The 20544-nt window shown below is 45.2% G+C and overlaps 1 protein-coding gene across 1 annotated transcript in view; it reads left to right on the top strand.

Moving 5' to 3' along the window:
* The window catches only part of LOC143817775 (cilia- and flagella-associated protein 337-like), a 263091-nt gene extending 243151 nt beyond the window's left edge, over positions 1 to 19940 (top strand). The window contains exons 27-30 of the mRNA XM_077299254.1: positions 10303 to 10391; positions 15264 to 15454; positions 15655 to 15758; positions 19204 to 19940. Of these exons, the coding sequence (XP_077155369.1) occupies positions 10303 to 10391; positions 15264 to 15454; positions 15655 to 15758; positions 19204 to 19372 (553 nt within the window). The 3' untranslated portion in view covers positions 19373 to 19940. The remainder of the gene's footprint in view (positions 1 to 10302; positions 10392 to 15263; positions 15455 to 15654; positions 15759 to 19203) is intronic.
* Positions 19941 to 20544: the final 604 nt, after the last annotated feature.

Raw genomic sequence — 20544 nt, 5'->3', positions numbered from 1 at the left:
TTTTTCTGGCGCTCGGATTGCTTTACGAGGAACCCAATCTTGAAATTCAGGCAGAAAAAGCCTTGCTGGCTATTTCTCAGGGTCAGGATGAAGCTGAAGTGTATTGCCAAAAATTTCGGAAATGGTCCGTGCTTACTCAGTGGAATGAGTGTGCTCTGGCCGCAAATTTCAGAAATGGCCTTTCTGAAGCCATTAAGAATGTGATGGTGGGTTTCCCCATTCCTACAAGTCTGAATGATTCTATGGCGCTTGCTATTCAAATTGACCGGCGTTTGCTGGAGCGCAAAACCGCTAATCCTCTGGTGGTGTTGTCTGAACAAACACCTGATTTAATGCAATGTGATAGAATTCAGACTAGAAATGAACGGAAAAATCATAGACGTCAGAATGGGTTGTGTTTTTACTGTGGTGATTCTACACATGTTATATCAGCATGCACTAAACGCCTAACAAGGGTTGTTAGTCCTGTCGCCATTGGTAATTTGCAACCTAAATTTATTTTGTCTGTGACTTTAATTTGCTCTTTGTCTTCTTACCCTGTTATGGCGTTTGTGGATTCAGGTGCCGCCCTGAGTCTTATGGATCTGTCATTTGCCAAGCGCTGTGGTTTTGTTCTTGAACCGTTAGTAAATCCTATTCCTCTTAGAGGTATTGATGCTACGCCATTGGCGGAAAATAAACCGCAGTTTTGGACGCAGGTGACCATGTGCATGACTCCTGAACATCGGGAGGTGATTCGTTTTCTTGTTCTGCATAAAATGCATGATTTGGTCGTTTTGGGTCTGCCATGGTTACAGACCCACAATCCAGTCTTGGATTGGAAGGCAATGTCTGTGTCAAGTTGGGGCTGTCAGGGAATTCATGCTGATTCCCCGCCGGTGTCTATTGCTTCCTCTACTCCTTCGGAAGTTCCTGAGTATTTGTCTGATTATCAGGATGTATTCAGTGAGTCCAGATCCAGTGCTCTGCCTCCTCATAGGGACTGTGACTGCGCCATAGATTTGATTCCAGGTAGTAAATTTCCTAAGGGAAGATTATTTAATCTGTCTGTACCTGAGCATGCCGCAATGCGTTCATATATCAAGGAGTCTCTGGAGAAGGGGCATATCCGTCCATCCTCTTCCCCTCTTGGTGCGGGATTCTTTTTTGTGGCCAAGAAGGACGGATCTTTGAGACCTTGTATTGACTATCGGCTTCTGAATAAAATCACTGTAAAATTTCAGTATCCTTTGCCTCTCTTGTCGGACTTGTTTACCCGGATTAAGGGTGCCAAGTGGTTCACCAAGATAGATCTTCGTGGTGCGTACAACCTTGTGCGCATTAAGCAAGGTGATGAATGGAAGACTGCATTTAATACGCCCGAAGGTCATTTTGAGTACTTGGTGATGCCTTTTGGGCTTTCTAATGCTCCCTCAGTATTTCAGTCCTTTATGCATGATATTTTCCGGAAGTATCTGGATAAATTTATGATTGTTTATCTGGACGATATTCTGGTTTTCTCTGAAGATTGGGACTCACATGTGGAGCAGGTCAGGATGGTGTTTCAGGTTTTGCGTGAGAATGCCTTGTTTGTTAAAGGCTCAAAGTGTCTCTTTGGAGTACAGAAAGTTCCCTTTTTGGGGTTTATTTTTTCCCCTTCTGCTGTGGAGATGGACCCAGTCAAGGTCCGAGCTATTCATGAGTGGACTCAACCCACGTCAGTGAAGAGTCTTCAGAAGTTCTTGGGTTTTGCTAACTTCTACCGTCGTTTTATCGCTAATTTTTCTAGCGTTGTTAAACCTTTGACAGATATGACCAAGAAAGGTTCTGATGTTGCTAACTGGGCTCCTGCAGCCGTGGAGGCGTTCCAGGAGTTGAAGCGCCGGTTTACTTCGGCGCCTGTTTTGTGCCAGCCTGATGTCTCACTTCCCTTTCAGGTCGAGGTGGATGCTTCTGAGATTGGGGCAGGGGCCGTTTTGTCACAGAGAGGCCCTGGTTGCTCGGTAATGAAACCATGTGCTTTCTTCTCTAGGAAGTTTTCGCCTGCTGAGCGGAATTATGATGTTAGCAATCGGGAATTACTGGCCATGAAGTGGGCATTTGAGGAGTGGCGTCATTGGCTCGAGGGTGCTAAGCATCGTGTGGTGGTCTTGACTGATCACAAAAATTTGATGTATCTCGAGTCTGCTAAACGCTTGAATCCTAGACAGGCCCGCTGGTCATTGTTTTTCTCCCGTTTTGACTTTGTGGTCTCGTATTTACCAGGTTCAAAGAATGTGAAAGCGGATGCTCTTTCAAGGAGCTTTGTGCCTGACTCTCCTGGAGTCACAGAACCTGTTGGTATTCTTAAAGAAGGAGTTATTTTGTCAGCCATTTCTCCTGATTTGCGACGTGTGTTGCAGAGATTTCAAGCTGGTAGACCTGACTCTTGTCCACCTGACAGACTGTTTGTTCCTGATAAGTGGACTAGCAGAGTCATTTCCGAGGTTCATTCCTCGGTGTTGGCAGGTCATCCGGGAATTTTTGGCACCAGAGATCTGGTGGCTAGGTCATTTTGGTGGCCTTCCTTGTCACGGGATGTACGGTCATTTGTGCAGTCCTGTGGGACTTGTGCTCGAGCTAAGCCTTGCTGTTCCCGTGCCAGCGGGTTGCTCTTGCCCTTGCCTGTCCCGAAGAGGCCTTGGACACATATTTCCATGGATTTCATTTCTGATCTCCCGGTGTCTCGGGGTATGTCTGTCATCTGGGTGGTATGTGATCGTTTTTCAAAAATGGTCCATTTGGTGCCCTTGCCTAAGCTGCCTTCCTCTTCCGATCTGGTTCCTGTGTTCCTTCAGAATGTGGTTCGTTTACACGGCATTCCTGAGAATATTGTGTCTGACAGAGGATCCCAGTTTGTTTCCAGGTTCTGGCGATCCTTTTGTGCTAGGATGGGCATTGATTTGTCGTTCTCGTCTGCCTTTCATCCTCAGACTAATGGACAAACTGAGCGAACTAATCAGACTCTGGAGGCTTACTTGAGGTGTTTTGTTTCAGCAGATCAGGATGATTGGGTGACCTTCTTGCCGTTGGCTGAGTTTGCCCTAAATAATCGGGCTAGTTCCGCTACTTTGGTTTCGCCATTTTTCTGCAACTCTGGTTTCCATCCTCGTTTTTCCTCGGGACATGTGGAGCCTTCTGACTGTCCTGGGGTAGATTCTGTGGTGGATAGGTTGCAGCAGATCTGGAATCATGTGGTGGACAACTTAAAATTGTCACAGGAGAAGGCTCAGCGTTTTGCCAACCGCCGCCGCGGTGTGGGTCCCCGACTTCGTGTTGGGGATTTGGTGTGGCTGTCTTCTCGATTTGTTCCTATGAAGGTCTCCTCTCCTAAATTTAAGCCTCGCTTCATCGGTCCTTACAAGATATTGGAAATCCTTAATCCAGTGTCCTTTCGCTTGGATCTTCCGGTTTCGTTTGCCATTCACAACGTGTTCCATAGGTCTTTGTTACGACGCTACGTTGTGCCTGTGGTTCCTTCTGCTGAGCCTCCTGCTCCGGTGTTGGTTGAGGGCGAGTTGGAGTACGTGGTGGAGAAGATCTTGGATTCTCGTCTCTCCAGGCGGAGGCTTCAGTATTTGGTCAAGTGGAAGGGTTATGGTCAGGAGGATAATTCCTGGGTGGTTGCCTCTGATGTGCATGCGGCCAATTTAGTTCGTGCCTTTCACGCTGCTCATCCTGATCGCCCTGGTGGTCTTGGTGAGGGTTCGCTGACCCCTCCTTAAGGGGGGGTACTGTTGTGAATTAGACTTTTTTGGCTCCCTCTTGTGGTTACTAGTGATATGACTCTGGGATTTCCTTCCCTCAGTTTGCACCCAGCTGGGTCGTTACTTCAGGGGTGTTGCTATATAAACCTCCTGGAACCTTAGTCCAGTGCCTGGCATCGGTGTTATCAGACACATTCTGTTTGCTGGTCCTGGTTCGTGCAAAATTAAGCTAAGTCTTGCTTCTTTGTTTTTTGGGTTATTTGTTTGCTATCATTTTTGTCCAGCTTGTACTAAATGTGATTCCTGACCTTGCTGGAAGCTCTAGGGGGCTGGTGTTCTCCCCCCGGGCCGTTAGACGGTTCGGGGGTTCTTGAATTTCCAGTGTGGATATTTTTGATAGGATTTTTTGCTGACCATATAAGTTATCTTTCTATATTCTGCTATTAGCTAGTGGGCCTCTCTTTGCTAAATACCTAGCTCATTCTTATGTTTGTCTTTTCCTCTTACCTCACCGTTATTATTTGTGGGGGGCTTTCTATCCAACTTTTGGGGTATTTCCTCTGGAGGCAAGAAAGGTCTTTCTTTTCCCTTCTAGGGGTAGTTAGCTCTCCGGCTGGCGCGAGACGTCTAGGATCAACGTAGGAACGTTCCCTGGCTGCTGGTATTTGTGGTGCTAGGATTAGTTATATGGTCAGCCCAGTTACCACTGCCCTATGAGCTGGTTTTCTGTATTTACAGACTTAGCATTATTCCTGAGACCCTCTGCCATTGGGGTCATAACAGGTGCACCCACAATCAATATATATTTGGTTATTATGCAACCTCATAGATTCTAAGTTTGCGAGAGGGGCCCTCATTCCTTTTGGTATCTGTTGATCTATGTGTTTATTGTTATGCTTAATGTCCATTGTCTGCACAAGTCCCCTCTAAAATGTAAAGTGTTGCAGAATATGTTGGCACTATAGAAATAAATTATAATTATTATCCCATCATTCCAAATATAAATTATAATCCACCACTGTGCACCCACTAACTATAAATAGCCACTTTCCCCATTTAATATATAAATTAATTAGCACCTGTACCCTTTCCCCCAATTCATTACCAGTCACTTCATCCTCAACGCTCCCCGCTATGTACCTACCAGTCTAACCCTAACCCCGATTCATTATAGTTACATGCCCCTCCCGCCCCAATTCATTGTCATGTCTTTCTCTCCCACCCTCTATTCATTATCAACTGCTCTACCCCACATTCAATACAGCATTTACTCCCCCTCCCTTAAAATTCATTATTTGTTCTTCCCCTAGATCATCATTTGCTCTCCCCACCCCCTTTTCAATTGATCATTTGCTCTCCCCACCTTCAATTAAATTGCTGTCCCCTGTCTCTCACACTGAATTCATCATTTGCAGTCCCCCCACTTTAATTTGAAGTCCCCTTACTTCATTCATTGCAGTCCCCTATCACCCCCTCACTTCACCTGCAGTGCCCGTTCATCATTTGCAGCCCCCTATCCCCCTTCCATTTAATCATGAGCAGTCCCACCTCAGACACACTTCATCATGTGCAGTCTTGCAGTCCCCTTCCCCCCACTTCATCATGTGCAGTCCCCATTACCCACCCACTTCATCATGTGCAGTACCCTTACCCCCCACTTCATCATGTGCAGTCACCCTTACCCCCCACTTCATGTGCAGTCCATCTTACCCCCCACTTTATCATGAGCAGTCCCCATTACCCCCACTTCATGTTTAGTTCACCTTACCCCCCACTTCATCATGTGCAGTCCCCCTTACCCCCCACTTCATCATGTGCAGCCCCACTCCCCCATTTCATCATGTGCAGTCCCCCTTACTCCCTCCCACTTCATCATGTGCAGTCCCCCTTACCCCCCCACTTCATGTGCAGTCCCATTCTCCCTTCATCATGCGCAATCCCCCTTACCCCCACATCATCATGTGCGGCTCTATTCCACAATGTACAGCCCCACTCTCCCCACTTCATCATGTGCAGTCCCTCTTAACCCCCAATTCATCATATGCAGTCCCCCTTACCCCCCACTTCATCATGTGCAGCCCCACTCCCCCATTTCATCATGTGCAGTCCCCCTTACTTTCTCCCACTTCATCATGTGCAGTCCCCCTTTCCCCCCACTTCATGTGCAGTCCCACTCTCCCTTCATCATGCGCAATCCCCCTTACCCCCACATCATCATTTGCGGCCCCATTCCACAATGTACAGCCCCACTCTCCCCACTTCATCATGTGCAGTCTCCTTTATCTACTAAACTCCATCATGTCCAGCCCCACTCCCCTTCATCATGTGCAGCCCCACTTACCCCCTCACTCCATCATGTGCAGTCTCCTTTAACCCCCAAATTCCATCATGTGAAATTGTAGCGCCCCCACTGCCGCAGGGCCGAGGGGTACCCGGTACCGGGCCTCTGAGTCTCTGCTCTGGGGTTGTCACGGTGGCTAGGCCCGATCCGTGACCCTGCCGAGGGGCGCACAGTCAGTGGTAGATATGATGGATGATGGTAGTGGCTGTAGCGGTGCAGTTGTGGGGTGCAGGTCGCGGTAAATAACGAGGACACCAGGTTGCAGTCTCTTTACCTCTTTACTGAAGATCTCTGGGTCCTCAGTCCGGAATAGGGTTCACCAGGCTGCGCAAGTCCGGCCGGTCCAATGGCACCTCCAGAGTTCTCTTCACAGGTGGAAATCTGTGCCTTCCTGCTTGCGCTATGTGTTGTGGTCCTTCCCTGCTGTGCTTACGGAAAGTCCCCACAACTGTTGTGTCTGTTTCTTAAGTTCCCTCACAACTCGATTAGATGATGTTCTGCTAATCCTCCGTCCCTCCCTGATGTTCTGGTTGGGACGGCACCCGTTTGACGGGTAGGCTCGGAGCTCTTCCGGGACCCTAGAGTCGCCCCTCTCCACAAGTTGCCCCCCAAGACTGCATAGGTGATTTAAGTTAGACAGCCCGCCTTAGACTGACTGTCCTGCCGCTGTTTAGAGTATTGCTTGAAGCTGGATATTATAATACTCCCTCGGCGTTCCGGCCACCGGTCACGCGCCTCAGTAGGATGTTGCCTCGGTCTTACAGCACGACTCCTACTGGTATTCTCCTATTGCTATGATCTCGTTTCTCACTCAGCACAATCTATCTCGCTTCTGGTCCCTCCTTGGGCACCGCCGCTATGCTGAGCAGGCACGGTCCCGTTACGTTCGTTCAAGTTGCCAAGCCTCTGTCAGGATCCCACCCCTGACAGAGACCCTACTGTATCTTCCCCTGCAACACCCTCTGCCACAAGGTGTTGCCTGGTTCCAACCCAGTCAGCTTCTGATCTAACTTCCTGCCTGACCCCCAGTTTACCCACTATGGTGGGGAGTGGCCTAGTGAATAGAACCCTTAGCTCCCCCCGGAGGCCCGGCTGTGAAATGTATTGGTGTCTGTGATACCTGGTTAGACGAACTCCTTCAGTGCCATCAGACGTACCATAGCTCCCCATAGCGGCGGAGCCACAGTACTGCAACGACCAGGACTCTGGGGCGCTGCACAGTCTCCTTACACCCCCCACTTAATCACTTGCAGTTAGCCACCATTAAATTTATTTTATAAAGAAAACAAAAAAGTTTTTCATACTTACCTCACCAGTCGCTCCCCTGCAGCACCTCTCTGCTTCTAGCATTCGGGACATGTCGGCGCGTGCGTGAGGATGCCATCGCGCATGCCCGACACCTAACCTGGAAGTATAGAGAACATGAAGGGAGCAGAAGCTGTGCAGCTGTCAAGGTGACAGCCAAGCATAGCTCCCGGCCCCAGCGCAGACATGTGCGCTAACTGTGATGCGGCTGTGTCTGCTGCCGGCCGCGTCACAGTACAGCGGACATGGCTGTGCACAATTTGCTGTGTGGCTGTAGCCACCACCAGGCAGCCGGCCCTGAACAGCTGCTGGGGGAGTGGCCCGGGGGGCATTTGCCTCTTTGCCACCTGGGCCAGTCAGCCCCTGATTGTCACTGTGCACCAGAGCGCCAGGCAATGGGCATGGCCACCAAACCCCCTGTGGAGACACAGGGGTCAGTGGGTGTTTTCATTTGCTGGCCCGGCTGTCTTTAGAAAGACTGCATGGACAAGGGCTCATACCACTGAACGCCTGTGCTCTCTCCCTGTGGGCAGAACTCTACACAGACCACACAGGGTGAGGGTAAAACAGTGTGGCAATAATATATTGAACCACCAATCACCTTTCCGCTGACTCGCCGGGATTAGAGCTGCTTCCAGTGCTGAATACCCCCACCAGTGGCTCCCCGCTTTTGGCAGGCCCCCACAGAAAGGAGGTAATGACAAGCTTAGGAAGATAACCGAGAGCATTGAGGTATGTGACAAAGTGACCAGATTGTCCCAAAGTGGATTCTTTAAAACATCCCTGGGGTTTCAGTGATGGTTAATGAAGCAGTCCTGTGTTCGTCCAGCTGGGGCTGTAGTCCCGTAAGATGATATCCTGTAGAGTCACACGGAAGAAAACGCTCTTTATATAGGTCACAACTGACCTTCAACCAGCATCCAGAGGTCAGAGAGAGGTGTGAATAAGGCCAATATGCATTGTTTATGTAATCTATTTGCATAGTTGTTCCTCCTCTGTTTGGAATGCCATCAAGCTGTCTGGCATGGACAATGTATGCAATCAACATATCAGCAAACATAATTGTTCAGTGGCCATGTATTACTGTTTTGCAAAGATAGCAGAAAATAAACTGTAGGAGATAATATTACAGGTAAATATTCGTCCTACAAGAAGAGTCAATACTTCAGACAACAGTTTATGATTCTGGGCCTACTCAGTTAATTAAAAATAAATACTGTGTTGTCACACCCCCATGACAGCAAGAAAGGATCTGACCCAAGCCCAGTGTACTGGGTGCCCTGCACTCAGGGTGTCACAATAATCTCGCAGTGTAAAGAGCCTGTTGATTATCCGTCGAAAGAGCAACATTTTTATTCGTTGGATGAAATTATGTTTTCTGTTGCACAAACTGTCCTGGAAGCGGCTTTTGAAAGAGGAGGAGAGGGTGAGGAATGCATTGATACAGCAGAGAGAGGAGAGAGCTGGGAGCACCCACATTCATTACTGATGTTACACTGCACGCACACCAAAAGAATCTTTTACAGCAGCTCTTACTCCGTCCAAGTGAGCGCAACCAGTCAATACAGAGGGAGGTGACGGTCCATGCTAAATGAGGGATCAGAGTGGTGCATCAAATCTCTTGGTCACAGCTAAGGGTGCAACGAACATCGTAATTTGCTTATCACACAAAATGCTATTTATGCACAAGACTATGGTCTTTACATGGGGTAACTTCTCTATATACCGTAACTACAGGCTTAGTTTAAATAGTGATTTTGGGGTGACAGATTTTGTTTAAAAAAATGTCATCAAAAGTGTCCATGTCATTTATAGTTACATAGTTGCATAGGTTGCAAAAAGACCTAGGTCCATCATGTTCAACCTTTTTCCACCATTTACATTTTGTCACTAATTTAACTGTAACTCACAATGTTATATGTATCGAGAAAATCATCCAGCCCTTTTTTTTTCAAAGCTGTTCCATTGTCTGCCATTACTACCTCTTGTGGTCGGCATTCCACATTCTGACTGCTCTAACAGTAAAGAACCCTTTCCTATTTATCTGGTGGAATTCCCTTTTTCCCAACCGTAATGAGTGCCCCCTGGTCATTAGTATGGTCGTAGGAAGGAATAAGTCATGTGCAAGTCCTCTCTACTGACCGCATATATACTGTATTTATATATTCAAATTAAAGAGAAAAAAGAGCAGTGATTTGAACTAAACAAAATCCTTTTTGTTATGAGAGTGCTTAAACGAGAAACGTTAATGATTAAAAATGTGACCACATTTTTATTTCTGGCAACATTAAAACATATTTTAGACTTTCACACTAGTATGAAGGCTGAAAAGGTGCAGCAAGAATGGCTCCTATAATGTATTATTAAATATATACATGCAATGCAACCTGAAGTCTGTGTGTGCTGATACCCCTTCTGAGCAAAACAATACCAGTCCAATAAAAAACTAGTGCCTCGCACTTCTTTATGCTTACAAAATGTTTCCTCAATCAAAAAGCAAAATTACAGCCATCAACCAGGGGTGGACATTCCATTGGTGCAAAATCGGCAGCCGCAAAGGGGCTCACTGTCATCGCCAAAGACCGTGGTACTGTGCATTATGATGTGCTATTGGCCCATATATTGTTCTTTTACTGCCGCACTGTTCTCTCTGTATATGCTCCTGGCATCAACACTCGTTGCATATTATTTACTCCTGAGTCCTCAAGGTATTCCCACTGCAGTGCTGCGTACATCCGCAGAGACAGCACCTAGGGGGAAGTCCAGCATCTGCACATTCTGTGCAATGTGCAACATTTCAGGCGACATTTCCGCCCCTTTCTAGCTTTTATTCATTCTCCCTATTTTGTATTACACATTATGAGCCCAGTGTTTTATGCTTTATTAAAACATATTTTAGATTAATAACTAAGTTTTCTTTTAATTTTTTAGACTTGAGGTGATAGATGAGGATAAAGTTGTGTTATCGTCATCGTTAGACTGTGCAGCGCGGCTCTGGAGCATTGATGGAGAGTTCATAGGTTAGTGTTTGTATGTGTTGCTATAATCGTATCACACTTTTTGCAGGTTAGTAATTTTTTTTAACAATACTGTAAGAAGTGTCTAAATCACTGCTTCTCAAACCGCGAAGCACCTGCAGCTTATTGGTGAGGAAGGAGCTTTTAACTGGAGCGATTTTATGCCTCGCAGGCCTTGCTGTACCTGTGCTAGTCTCTGCTCCAGCAATTCAGGAGACACAGTGTAAATTAAATTGAGGTGAATTTTAAAAATCAACTTATTATGACCAATGATAAGGCCTGGGTAAAAAAAATAAAATACTGGACACCTTGGCTGGTCAATTAAAGGGAATCTGTCAGCATGTTTTGCTACTTAATTTGAGAGCAGCATGATGTGTTGTCATTTCACTACAATCAGTGTTTCATCAGCAGATTATCACTAGTACTAGGTGTTGTGTGCAAGCCAGGCCAAATTATCTGTGTAACCCCGCCCCCACCACTGATTGACAGCTTGCTGACAATGTACAGTGTACACAGAAAGCTACCAATCAGTGGTGTGGGCGGGGTTATACAGAGCTCAGCTTTCATAGCACTGCTACATCTTCAGCAGAGAAAACAGGGATTTTATTAAATCTGCCCCAAACAGTCCTGATAAGTGATACATCGGTGAAATCAAGGCCTCTGTTACTACATCATGCTGCTCTCAGAGTCCATAGCGAAAACCTGCTGACAGGTTCCCTTTAAAGTGTAAATGTCATAAAACAGTTTTTATATATTACAGATACAGCATGTTGTTGCTGATTGGTTGGGTTCCGGACCGCAGACCCCTTCAATTGATCAAAACACTGCTCTAAAGTGCGCAACCCCTGTATGAGCTTTGTGCACAGACCAGTGTGCAAGCTGAGTCTATATGTCTGTACATTTACTGTCACAGAGCTGTGCATAGATCCATAGACTTACTATTGAGCCCATGCACCGCTCTATACTCTCCGCTCATGCCTGAGCTGTGGACTTCAGAGGGGTTTTTGGACCGGTCAGTGGTGGTCTCAGGACCTGTATCCCACCAGTTGACAGCATTATGCAACATCTGTAATACACTGCTCAACTTTGAAGTTGTGAAAAAGGAAAACTTGTGAGGTTATGGAAATCTGAGGATGGATAGACATGTAATGTTATGCAGATTATGAATAAATGGAAACAAAGTTTGAAAATCATGTCAATTTATTCAGTATCAAGTATGAGCACCCCATGCAAAAATCCGCACACTTACACCACTTACCATGGCCGCTATCAATGAGATGATTAATGGCTGTCCGAGGAATATTCTGCCATGCTAAATGCACGTGGACATTCAAATCATCAAGATCCGCTGCTGGCAGCTCCTTTTAAATTGCCAACCAATGACGTCCCAGATTAGCATTATGGGAGACAAGTCCGGAGACGCTGCAGGCCATTGTAGCACATTTAGGCCACCCAGGCTGCTCACAGTAGAACAGGCAAAATGTGGTCTGATGATGATGTCCTGTTGAAAAACAGCTCCTGGGACACGTTAGAGAAATGGGCGTAACACTGGTTTTATGATGAAATCAATGTAACGCTGTTAATATACCTGGAAAGACAAGAGGGGTCTGAGTACCGTACATTACGCCATCCAACTGCATAATCCCGGGAGTTGGTCCGGGGTAACATTCCCTCATGTTGGTTAAGACTCATCTTTGGTTAATGTAATTAAGACTCGTCCCAGAAATACATTCTTTAGGCCCATACACCTCTGCAAATGTTTTTTCCCTCCCTACCCTAATTAAAGGAACCTTCACACGAAACGACTTTGTAACGATATCGCTAGCGATCCGTGACGTTGCAGCGTCCTCGCTAGCGATATCGTTTAGTTTGACACGCAGCAGTGATCAGGATCCTGCTGTGATGTCGCTGGTCGCTGAATAAAGTCCAGAACTTTATTTGGTCGTCCGATCGCCGTGTATCGTTGTGTTTGAAAGCAAAAGCAACGATACCAGCGATGTTTTACACTGGTAACCAGGGTAAACATCGGGTTACCAAGCGCAGGGCCGCGCTTAGTAACCCGATGTTTACCCTGGTTACCAGCGTAAAAGTAAAAAAAACAAACAGTACATACTCACCTGCGCGTCCCCCAGCGACTGCTTCCTGACACTTACTGAGCGCCGGCCCGAAAGTGAAAGCACAGCGGTGACGTCACCGCTGTGCTGTTAGGGCCGGAGCTCAGTCAGTGTCAGGAAGCAGAGGCTGGGGGACGCGCAGGTGAGCATGTACTGTTTGTTTTTTTTACTTTTACGCTGGTAACCAGGGTAAACATCGGGTTACTAAGCGCGGCCCTGCGCTTAGCAACCCGATGTTTACCCTGGTTACCCGGGGACCTCGGCATCGTTGGTCGCTGGAGAACGGTCTGTGTGACAGCTCCCCAGCGATCAAACAGCGACGCTGCAGCGATCGGCATCGTTGTCGCTATCGCTGCAGCGTCGCTTCGTGTGAAGGTACCTTTAGACACATACATTGGTCTGAACTGTGACTTACTCTGCTAATCTAATTCTGCTAATTTAATACAATGAATTAGCTGCTGGCGTTGGCAGCGATTGAATTTTGGCTTCCACAGAAAGCATAACCTCCCTGGAGGAAATCGACTTTCAAGTACTCTCAGTCAATCTGAACTTGAGTTAATAGACCCAATTATCTTGTGATCTTTCTGTGTAAGTGCCATGGTTATCTACATTAATCAGTGGGAATCCGGGGAGATTACACATCCCTGTCAATTGAATTAATTAATGACAACATGTGAAACAACACAAGTACAGACACAAGACACAAGTACGGCATAATACAATTTCCCAATTCCCATTATACAGATATTTATAAAAATACGTTTTTGGGTTTGGCGCAAAAAAAACTGCATCAAAAGCTGTGATCCCAGCCTAACGGTAAATTTACAGCACAATTATTGTATAAATATAGGTCAGATAACATTTTTCCTTACAGCTCATGCTCAGGAGAAAGCTGTGTACATGTGTAAGGTGCCCAGGGCAGTAGCTGTGGGCGCGCTGCTGCTTCTTCAGTGTGTCCCAGTCCACCAATGTTGTGCTGTGTACAATGCAGTGTACTCACTTTCAGGTCAGACGTCTCCCCTGCATCCACGTCCTTAGGTCCAGGATCAGCCGCACAAACAGGGGGGCACCTGGTTCTTTATAATAAATTCGACTTTACTGGACAGTTCAGATACAAAAGCCTTTAACACGCAGTATCGGGCACAGCACCCTCCAGATCCATTTTCATCAACACAGTACATTTCAAGACTCTGCTTACGTTCAGCTCGGATTATCCCTACACTTGATCCTCCTGTCAGCCCCAGGGATTTCCCGCCTGCCCCCACGGCACTTCCAAGAGCCACTACGTTTCTTTCACACATTTTCTCGCAGCTTCCTCTGTATGGAAGGGAATAAGGCACACTCCTCAGTCCCTGAATTGGGCCATAGGCTCCGGATGCTACCGAATTGTTCATAGGAAATTCTGTACAACCTCAGGCTGTCAGAACGCTATGTGCTCTATGTGCATAAGCCCACTGCCACTTCAACCTGAACTCACATACTAACCCCATCTGACTAAAACCAGGAACTGCTTCCCTATTTTGCTTGACCTCATCCCCTCCCATGCTGGGCTCTTCCCAAACATTGAAACTTATCTGTTCCTGCAGTCTGTTGTTGGAATGATCTAACCTTTCACCTACCTTACATTCCAAAACACAGCGTACATTACTTTCCTACATTAACACTATACTAACAATACTTATACTAATACAATAATAGGCCCACCACTGCCTATCATAATCTGTCTGTAACTACTCCGGCTCCTAAAGTTCCTATCTATCACTACCTAAATACTAACTTATATCCTATTCTTTCCCTAATCCTGAGCTGAGTGTACAGAGTTACCATAGGCATTTACAATACGACGGCGACTATGTGAGCAGAACTGGAACTACTGGATCTAACAAAGCAAAGTAGAAGTCATGGAAACTGGTGCAACAATGTAGAACAGCAATGCAGCAGAGTCGGCTTAGCGAACAGGAAACAAACACAGAGCTGGGTCACACAGGAGGTTTTGAGGCAAAACGTGTCAACCTTATAACAGATTTCACTCAGTGAAGCAGCAGAGCTGAATTTGGCACAGAATCAATGGCGGTGCTCATGGGCATACCCAGGATCAAAACTAGTGGGGGGGCAAGCCGTGGTCGTTCAGGTTGTAAAGTTTTACAACGCGTGTACAACAGGGGGCGGTGCTTTGGGCGGAGCGGGGTTTCCACTGCGTCCAAAGCGCTGCAAGTGCGCAGCGTGGAAATATACCCTAACGCACTACAGCGGCACTCAGGCATTTATGGTAATTACTCTCCATGCAGACATCACATATTGGATCTGTCTTTGCATGAGAGAATAGATGAATTCATTATCACATGAGCGCTGCCCTGCTGCAGACTGAGATGGCCACTAACCGCACCCTGCAGCATTGTGTGTGTATAAAATCCAAAAAATGGAGTTCTATACAATTAGGTAAAAAAACAATACTTTATTAATCAATAATTACAAACACAATTAATATAGACAAAAAAAGGACAATTGACCCTGGTAAAAAGCATGGGTCTCCACTCTCCAGGCATAAATGCTATTACAATTAAGTCAGAACATCAATGATGTTACATCACTATGGTATAAACTGGCCTAGTCCAATTTATACCCCGGGTATAATCTGGGTAGGGAGGTTAATCTGGCCTGTTACACCGGGTTAAAATTCTGTAAACCTAATAGTTCTACACGGGGACATTGAGCAATGGAAATGATACAAACTGTACTTACATTTCATGTGTTATTTCAGGTACATTTGGCCAGGCTGATCCATGGGAGGTGTTCACCCCAGCATCATGGAAACATCCCATGGTGCCACACGAGATCCTCGTTCACCCGGAGAGCATGCCTGTGCATCCTGTGCTGGAGGAGCCCACAACTGAACCAGAAGAAGTTACGGCTAAAGAAAAAGAGGAATCAAAAGACTCATCAGATATAAAGGTTTAGAGGACAATAAATAGTTTAATTAAAAGAAAAACAAACTGGCAATACAGACTACTCACCAGAGTCCTCCCGTAAATGTTTACAATCTAGTTTCTGTCTAATTAAGAATATTTTGGTCTAATTAGCAGTAACATTATTTTACATGGCGTGTGAACACTTCGCTCTCCTGAGTCTTATTATTGTGATGTGTTTTGCAGAATGAAATAAACTACAATGCAAAATCCGTACTGCTAACTGTAACCGAAGAAGAAATCCAAGAGGAAATCAACAAGCAGGATCTCTCCCACGGCACTGGAAAGCGGTGAGCTCTACAGTGTGACAGGGAATGTGCTTATCCAAAGAACATAGATATAATAATAATAATAATAATAATAATAATAATATTTCCAGATATACTGTAAGAGGAAATATATCTGTAACAATTTCTACTCTTCCACCTTGAAAGGGAACTTAAAGAGGTATTCCCATCAACAAGATCCTATTTCAATGCGTAGTAGGTGTAATAATAATAATATTAGCAAATACCTTCAATTAGAAATGAAGTATAGTTATTCTGATTCACTATGTCTCTTTCCTCGTGCAGGCATTACAGGACCTTAGGTATCCTTAGTTACAACCACTAGCAAATAGCTAACTGTCACTATATCAGTGGTCGTAACCATGGATACATAAGGTCCTGCAATGCCTGTACATGAGGAAAGAGGCATAGCAAATCGGAAAAACTATACTACATTTCTAATTGGAAGTATTTGCTAATATTATTATTATTACACCTACTACATATTGGGATATGATCTTGAAGATGGGAATACCCCTTTTAAGCCAAATCACTCTTTAAAAAAAAAAAAAAGCGCTGTGCAGTTGCAAAGTAAACAACTTTTCTCTGCTGACTAGTGAGATGCGGTCCCCGGCCAGCTTCCCTTCACCCTCCTCCAGTTGATTGATATGTCTCTCCCATGTGTGTACATATGGCAATATTGCCTTGCGCTGGCATGTACTCCGGAGGACAGAGAATGAACTTCAATCCAATATTGCGGCCAGCATGCAGCCAGCGGGTAAGGAAAGGGTGAATCAAACACCCGAAAACCCCGCCCATATGACCCAAAACTGGTCCCGCCAAATTCAGGTGACAGGTTCCCTTTAATAATAGCAATCCTATCAGGACCCCACCTTCATCTTGCAGTTGAAATGGAGGTCTGTGTCCATTACTGATCCAGCCCCCGGCCCATCCATCTAGTTCATCCCAAGTCACTCTCATCTCATCAGTCCATAAAATCTTCTTTTGTCTTCAGATATTTCTTGGCCCAGTGTTAATGTTTCACTTTCTGTGTCTTGCTCAGTGGTGGTCGGTTTCAGCCTTTCTTACCTCGGCCATGTCTCTGAGCACTGAACACCTTGTACTTCTGTATCTTGCTCAGTGGTGGTTGGTTTCAGCCTCCTTACCTCGGCCATGTCTCTGAGCACTGAACACCTTGTACTAATGTGTCTTTTTTAGTGGTGGTCGGTTTCATCCTTCTTACCTCAGCCATGTCTCTGAGCACTGAACACCTTGTACTTCTGTATCTTGCTCAGTGGTGGTCGGTTTCAGCCTCCTTACCTCTGCCATGTCTCTGAGCACTGATCACCTTGTACTTCTGTATCTTGCTCAGTGGTGGTCGGTTTCAGCCTTCTTACCTCGGCCATGTCTCTGAGCACTGATCACCTTGTACTTCTATGTCTTGCTCAGTGGTGGTCAGGTGTCAGCCTCCTTACCTTGACCATGTCCTGAGCACTGAACACCTTGTGCTTCTGTGTCTTGCTCAGTGGTGGTCGGTTTCAGCCTCCTTACCTTGACCATGTCCTGAGCACTGAACACCTTGTGCTTCTGTGTCTTGCACAGTGGTGGTCGGGTTTTAGCCTACCTTACCATGGCCATGTCTTTGAACCCTGAACTTCAACCTCCGTGGGCCTCCAGGAAGGTTGCAGTTCTGGAATATGACAGCACTGGAGGATAATGGCCTCCTGGTCGCTTCATGATTGATTCTTCTCAAATCTTTGCCAGTTGATGTGTGACTTTTTTTCTCAACTGATTTTTTTTTTGCGACTCTGTTGACTACTTATCTGCGACAACAATTTTGCTGGTTCTGTGATCACAACACAACAGTGTGCATCACTGTATAATATTTTTAATAATGTTTTTCTTTTCAGAGTCAGTCAAATTTCTTTTTTTAGGCCCATTTCACGTGAGGAAAGCTGTCTGATAATTCTGTACACCTTAATACAAGGTGGTAATATCCTTAGGCCTTATGTTTTACCAGTTAGGACCCAACCAATCATTAACTGGTGACCTTATCAAGCCATATGCCACAAATTAGTATAGGGATAAACCTTAAACCCTATGTAGGATATGCCTTAACAGACTGTTAATTAGTAGAGCTGCATGATGACATTTCTAGAATTTATTAGAAAATGACAAACTCCTAGTTGCTATTTTTCTGTTCTCATTTATCAATTAAACCTAAATGTCATGGAATTTCTTATCAAAGTTGAAAATGTTCCCTACATTAAATAAAAGAAAAAAGTGATACCAAAATTATCGCTCCATAGCATGGTCACCTCTGTTATTTTACAGCCACTATTTTTTAATTGACATTTAAGGATTTTGACAGTAACTGCAGTTTCATTGCCGATAAATAAGATTCTGTATAATTTTCCCAGTAGAAAAGTAGTCAAGGCTTTGAGGCTGGTTCTTCAAGACTGGTCTTCAAGACAAGTTTCTTAGTATAGTCTTAATGAAAAGTACATTGATGTAAGATGTGGCAAATTTATGACGAGTCACACGCCACCTAATGAATATTGAGAAAAATGTGCCAGAATCAGAATTCTACACCAGTTATGTGCTGGACTAGATTTTTGTTACAATTTAGGCCACTTTCTGCTGCAAATTACAGAGAATCTATCCGGTCGCAGTTGGCCATTCCCCCCTTCTGCCAAGCCCTACTCACTTTAAAAAAAAAAAAATGATGGTAAATTTAGTAAAAATGTCAAAAACAAATCTGTCTTAGAAGCCATATGCCGCATCCACACATCCATGTGCCACAGTTTGAGTACAAAACGCAATACACAGACTGAACGTGGGTCTCCTAACCCAAATTTGACAACTCCAGAAGTGTATATGAGGCTGCCAAGTCTGGATTAGGAGACCCGCAGCCAGTCCATACATACTCTGACCTGAACATATGGATGTGTGAATGCAAAATTAAAAGGAGTCTGTCAGGACAGAATGACTGTTAGGGCAGAGACAGACTGCCGTATTTCTCGTGTGAGAATCGCATCGCACTGCACGGACTGGCCCGGCACCTCTCCTGACCTGAGCAAGACAGCGTGATGGATTACTATGCAGCTGTCAAGCTCAGGTCAAGAGAGCCGACAGCCAGTACGAGGTCAAGAGAAATACGGCAGTCTGTCTCTGCCCTTAAAACCAAACACCGGAGCTCTGTGTATTCATGGCGTGGCCAGATTAGTGCACCTGTCCTACTTATTTTCATCGATCTGGCTTGAACAGTCATTTTCTGCTGACAGACTCAGTGCATGCCATCAATTCAGTCAGACACTGCAGGTTTTCGGCATGGCCTTCATGACTCTTCTACCTCGTTTTTCCAGTCTACCTCCTTCGAGTTAATTAATATACGGTGTGTGCAGGAAATCAAGTGCGTTTAGTTTTTTTTTAACAAAACTCAACGTCTTTTTCAAATTTTATTTTGCAGGTTACGTCATGAGAAATACAAGATTTCACACAAGCCTCTGGATCATGGTGGACCCAACGCCTTTCACAATCTTCAATATTTTGACCTTGAAAGTAATTCAGTGACTTTTGAAAAGCCGGACATGTCTGCTGCTGGTACTGATCCATTTCAGAGCTATGTAACTTCATGACATGTTATTGGCAGTATACTCATCAATCGTCATCTTCTCCGGTATACAGCACCGCTCCTCTTCTGAGTCACGTGTCGGCAATTCAGACTTTCTGGATCCCACTGCGGTTTATGCGTGAGCCTGCAAGTCTCCTTCACAACATAAGCCTATAGGCCACGTTCTGATGCTTCATAGGCGATTCAGACTCTCCGGGTCACACATAGAGCGCAGTCTAATCAGGAAAGTCTGAATCACCATCACGTGAATCAGAGGAGGAGCGGCGCTGCATACCAGAAAAGACAGTGATCGCTGGGTATATTGAACATGCTAACACCATAGTACTCTAACATTTGCATAGGTTTAGAGAAGGGTTGAGTTGACCCGTGTTAGTTCAGGTTCATCCGAACTTTTGTCCAAAGTTCAGTTCTGGTATCAGACCTGTACCTGAACTTGAACCTAAACCCAAACCCCATTGAAATCAACAGGGACTTGAACTTTGGAGCTGAAAAAGTCTCTCCTCCCCGAACTGTAAAACAGACTTCCAGCAGAAGTCAATGTTCAGAGTTCAGCACCAGACCGAGTTCACTCATCTTTAGTTTAGAGGTAAAAAAAAGTTAATGGGAGGGCTTCTTTAAACTTGTCCCTTGTATACATTTCTGTTTAACCAACTAGTTGTAAGGATTAGAGAATATTCTCATCATATGCAGAGTTAGAAATTGAGCTGTCAAGCAAGTTGTAGTCTTCTCCCCTGGCCATGGTCAAGAGGAGTTGAAGCTGCATGCTGCACATATGCCTGGTCGCTCCGCTAAAATTTCTAGGACTGGTGAAGGTAGCAGAAGGAAACTTTTGGCTATTTTGGTATCTTAACACCATAGACCTTAAATGTTCATTCACCCTGTTGCTCCTATCAACCTCTATTGACCAAAGTCTTGCAGACAGTGGACAATGGGAGATCTTTGGCACTCACACTGATCTAACCGGTATCTAACGCATAAGTAAAAAATTAGCTTCAACCAGAATGCTCCTTTAAATGTCTGTCAAAATGTGTAAAATCAATGTATGGCCAGTTTTATACAAGCACAATACAGGAAAATCCATGCTCTATGTTCAATTCATTAAACCAATGGTCGGTCCAGGACTTGTTTCTACACCATATTCCAAATTATTATGCAAATTGGATTTAAGTATCTTAA

Source organism: Ranitomeya variabilis, chromosome 3, assembly GCF_051348905.1.
Source record: "Ranitomeya variabilis isolate aRanVar5 chromosome 3, aRanVar5.hap1, whole genome shotgun sequence".
NCBI lineage: Eukaryota > Metazoa > Chordata > Amphibia > Anura > Dendrobatidae > Ranitomeya > Ranitomeya variabilis.
This window is presented reverse-complemented; position numbering and strand designations above follow the sequence as displayed.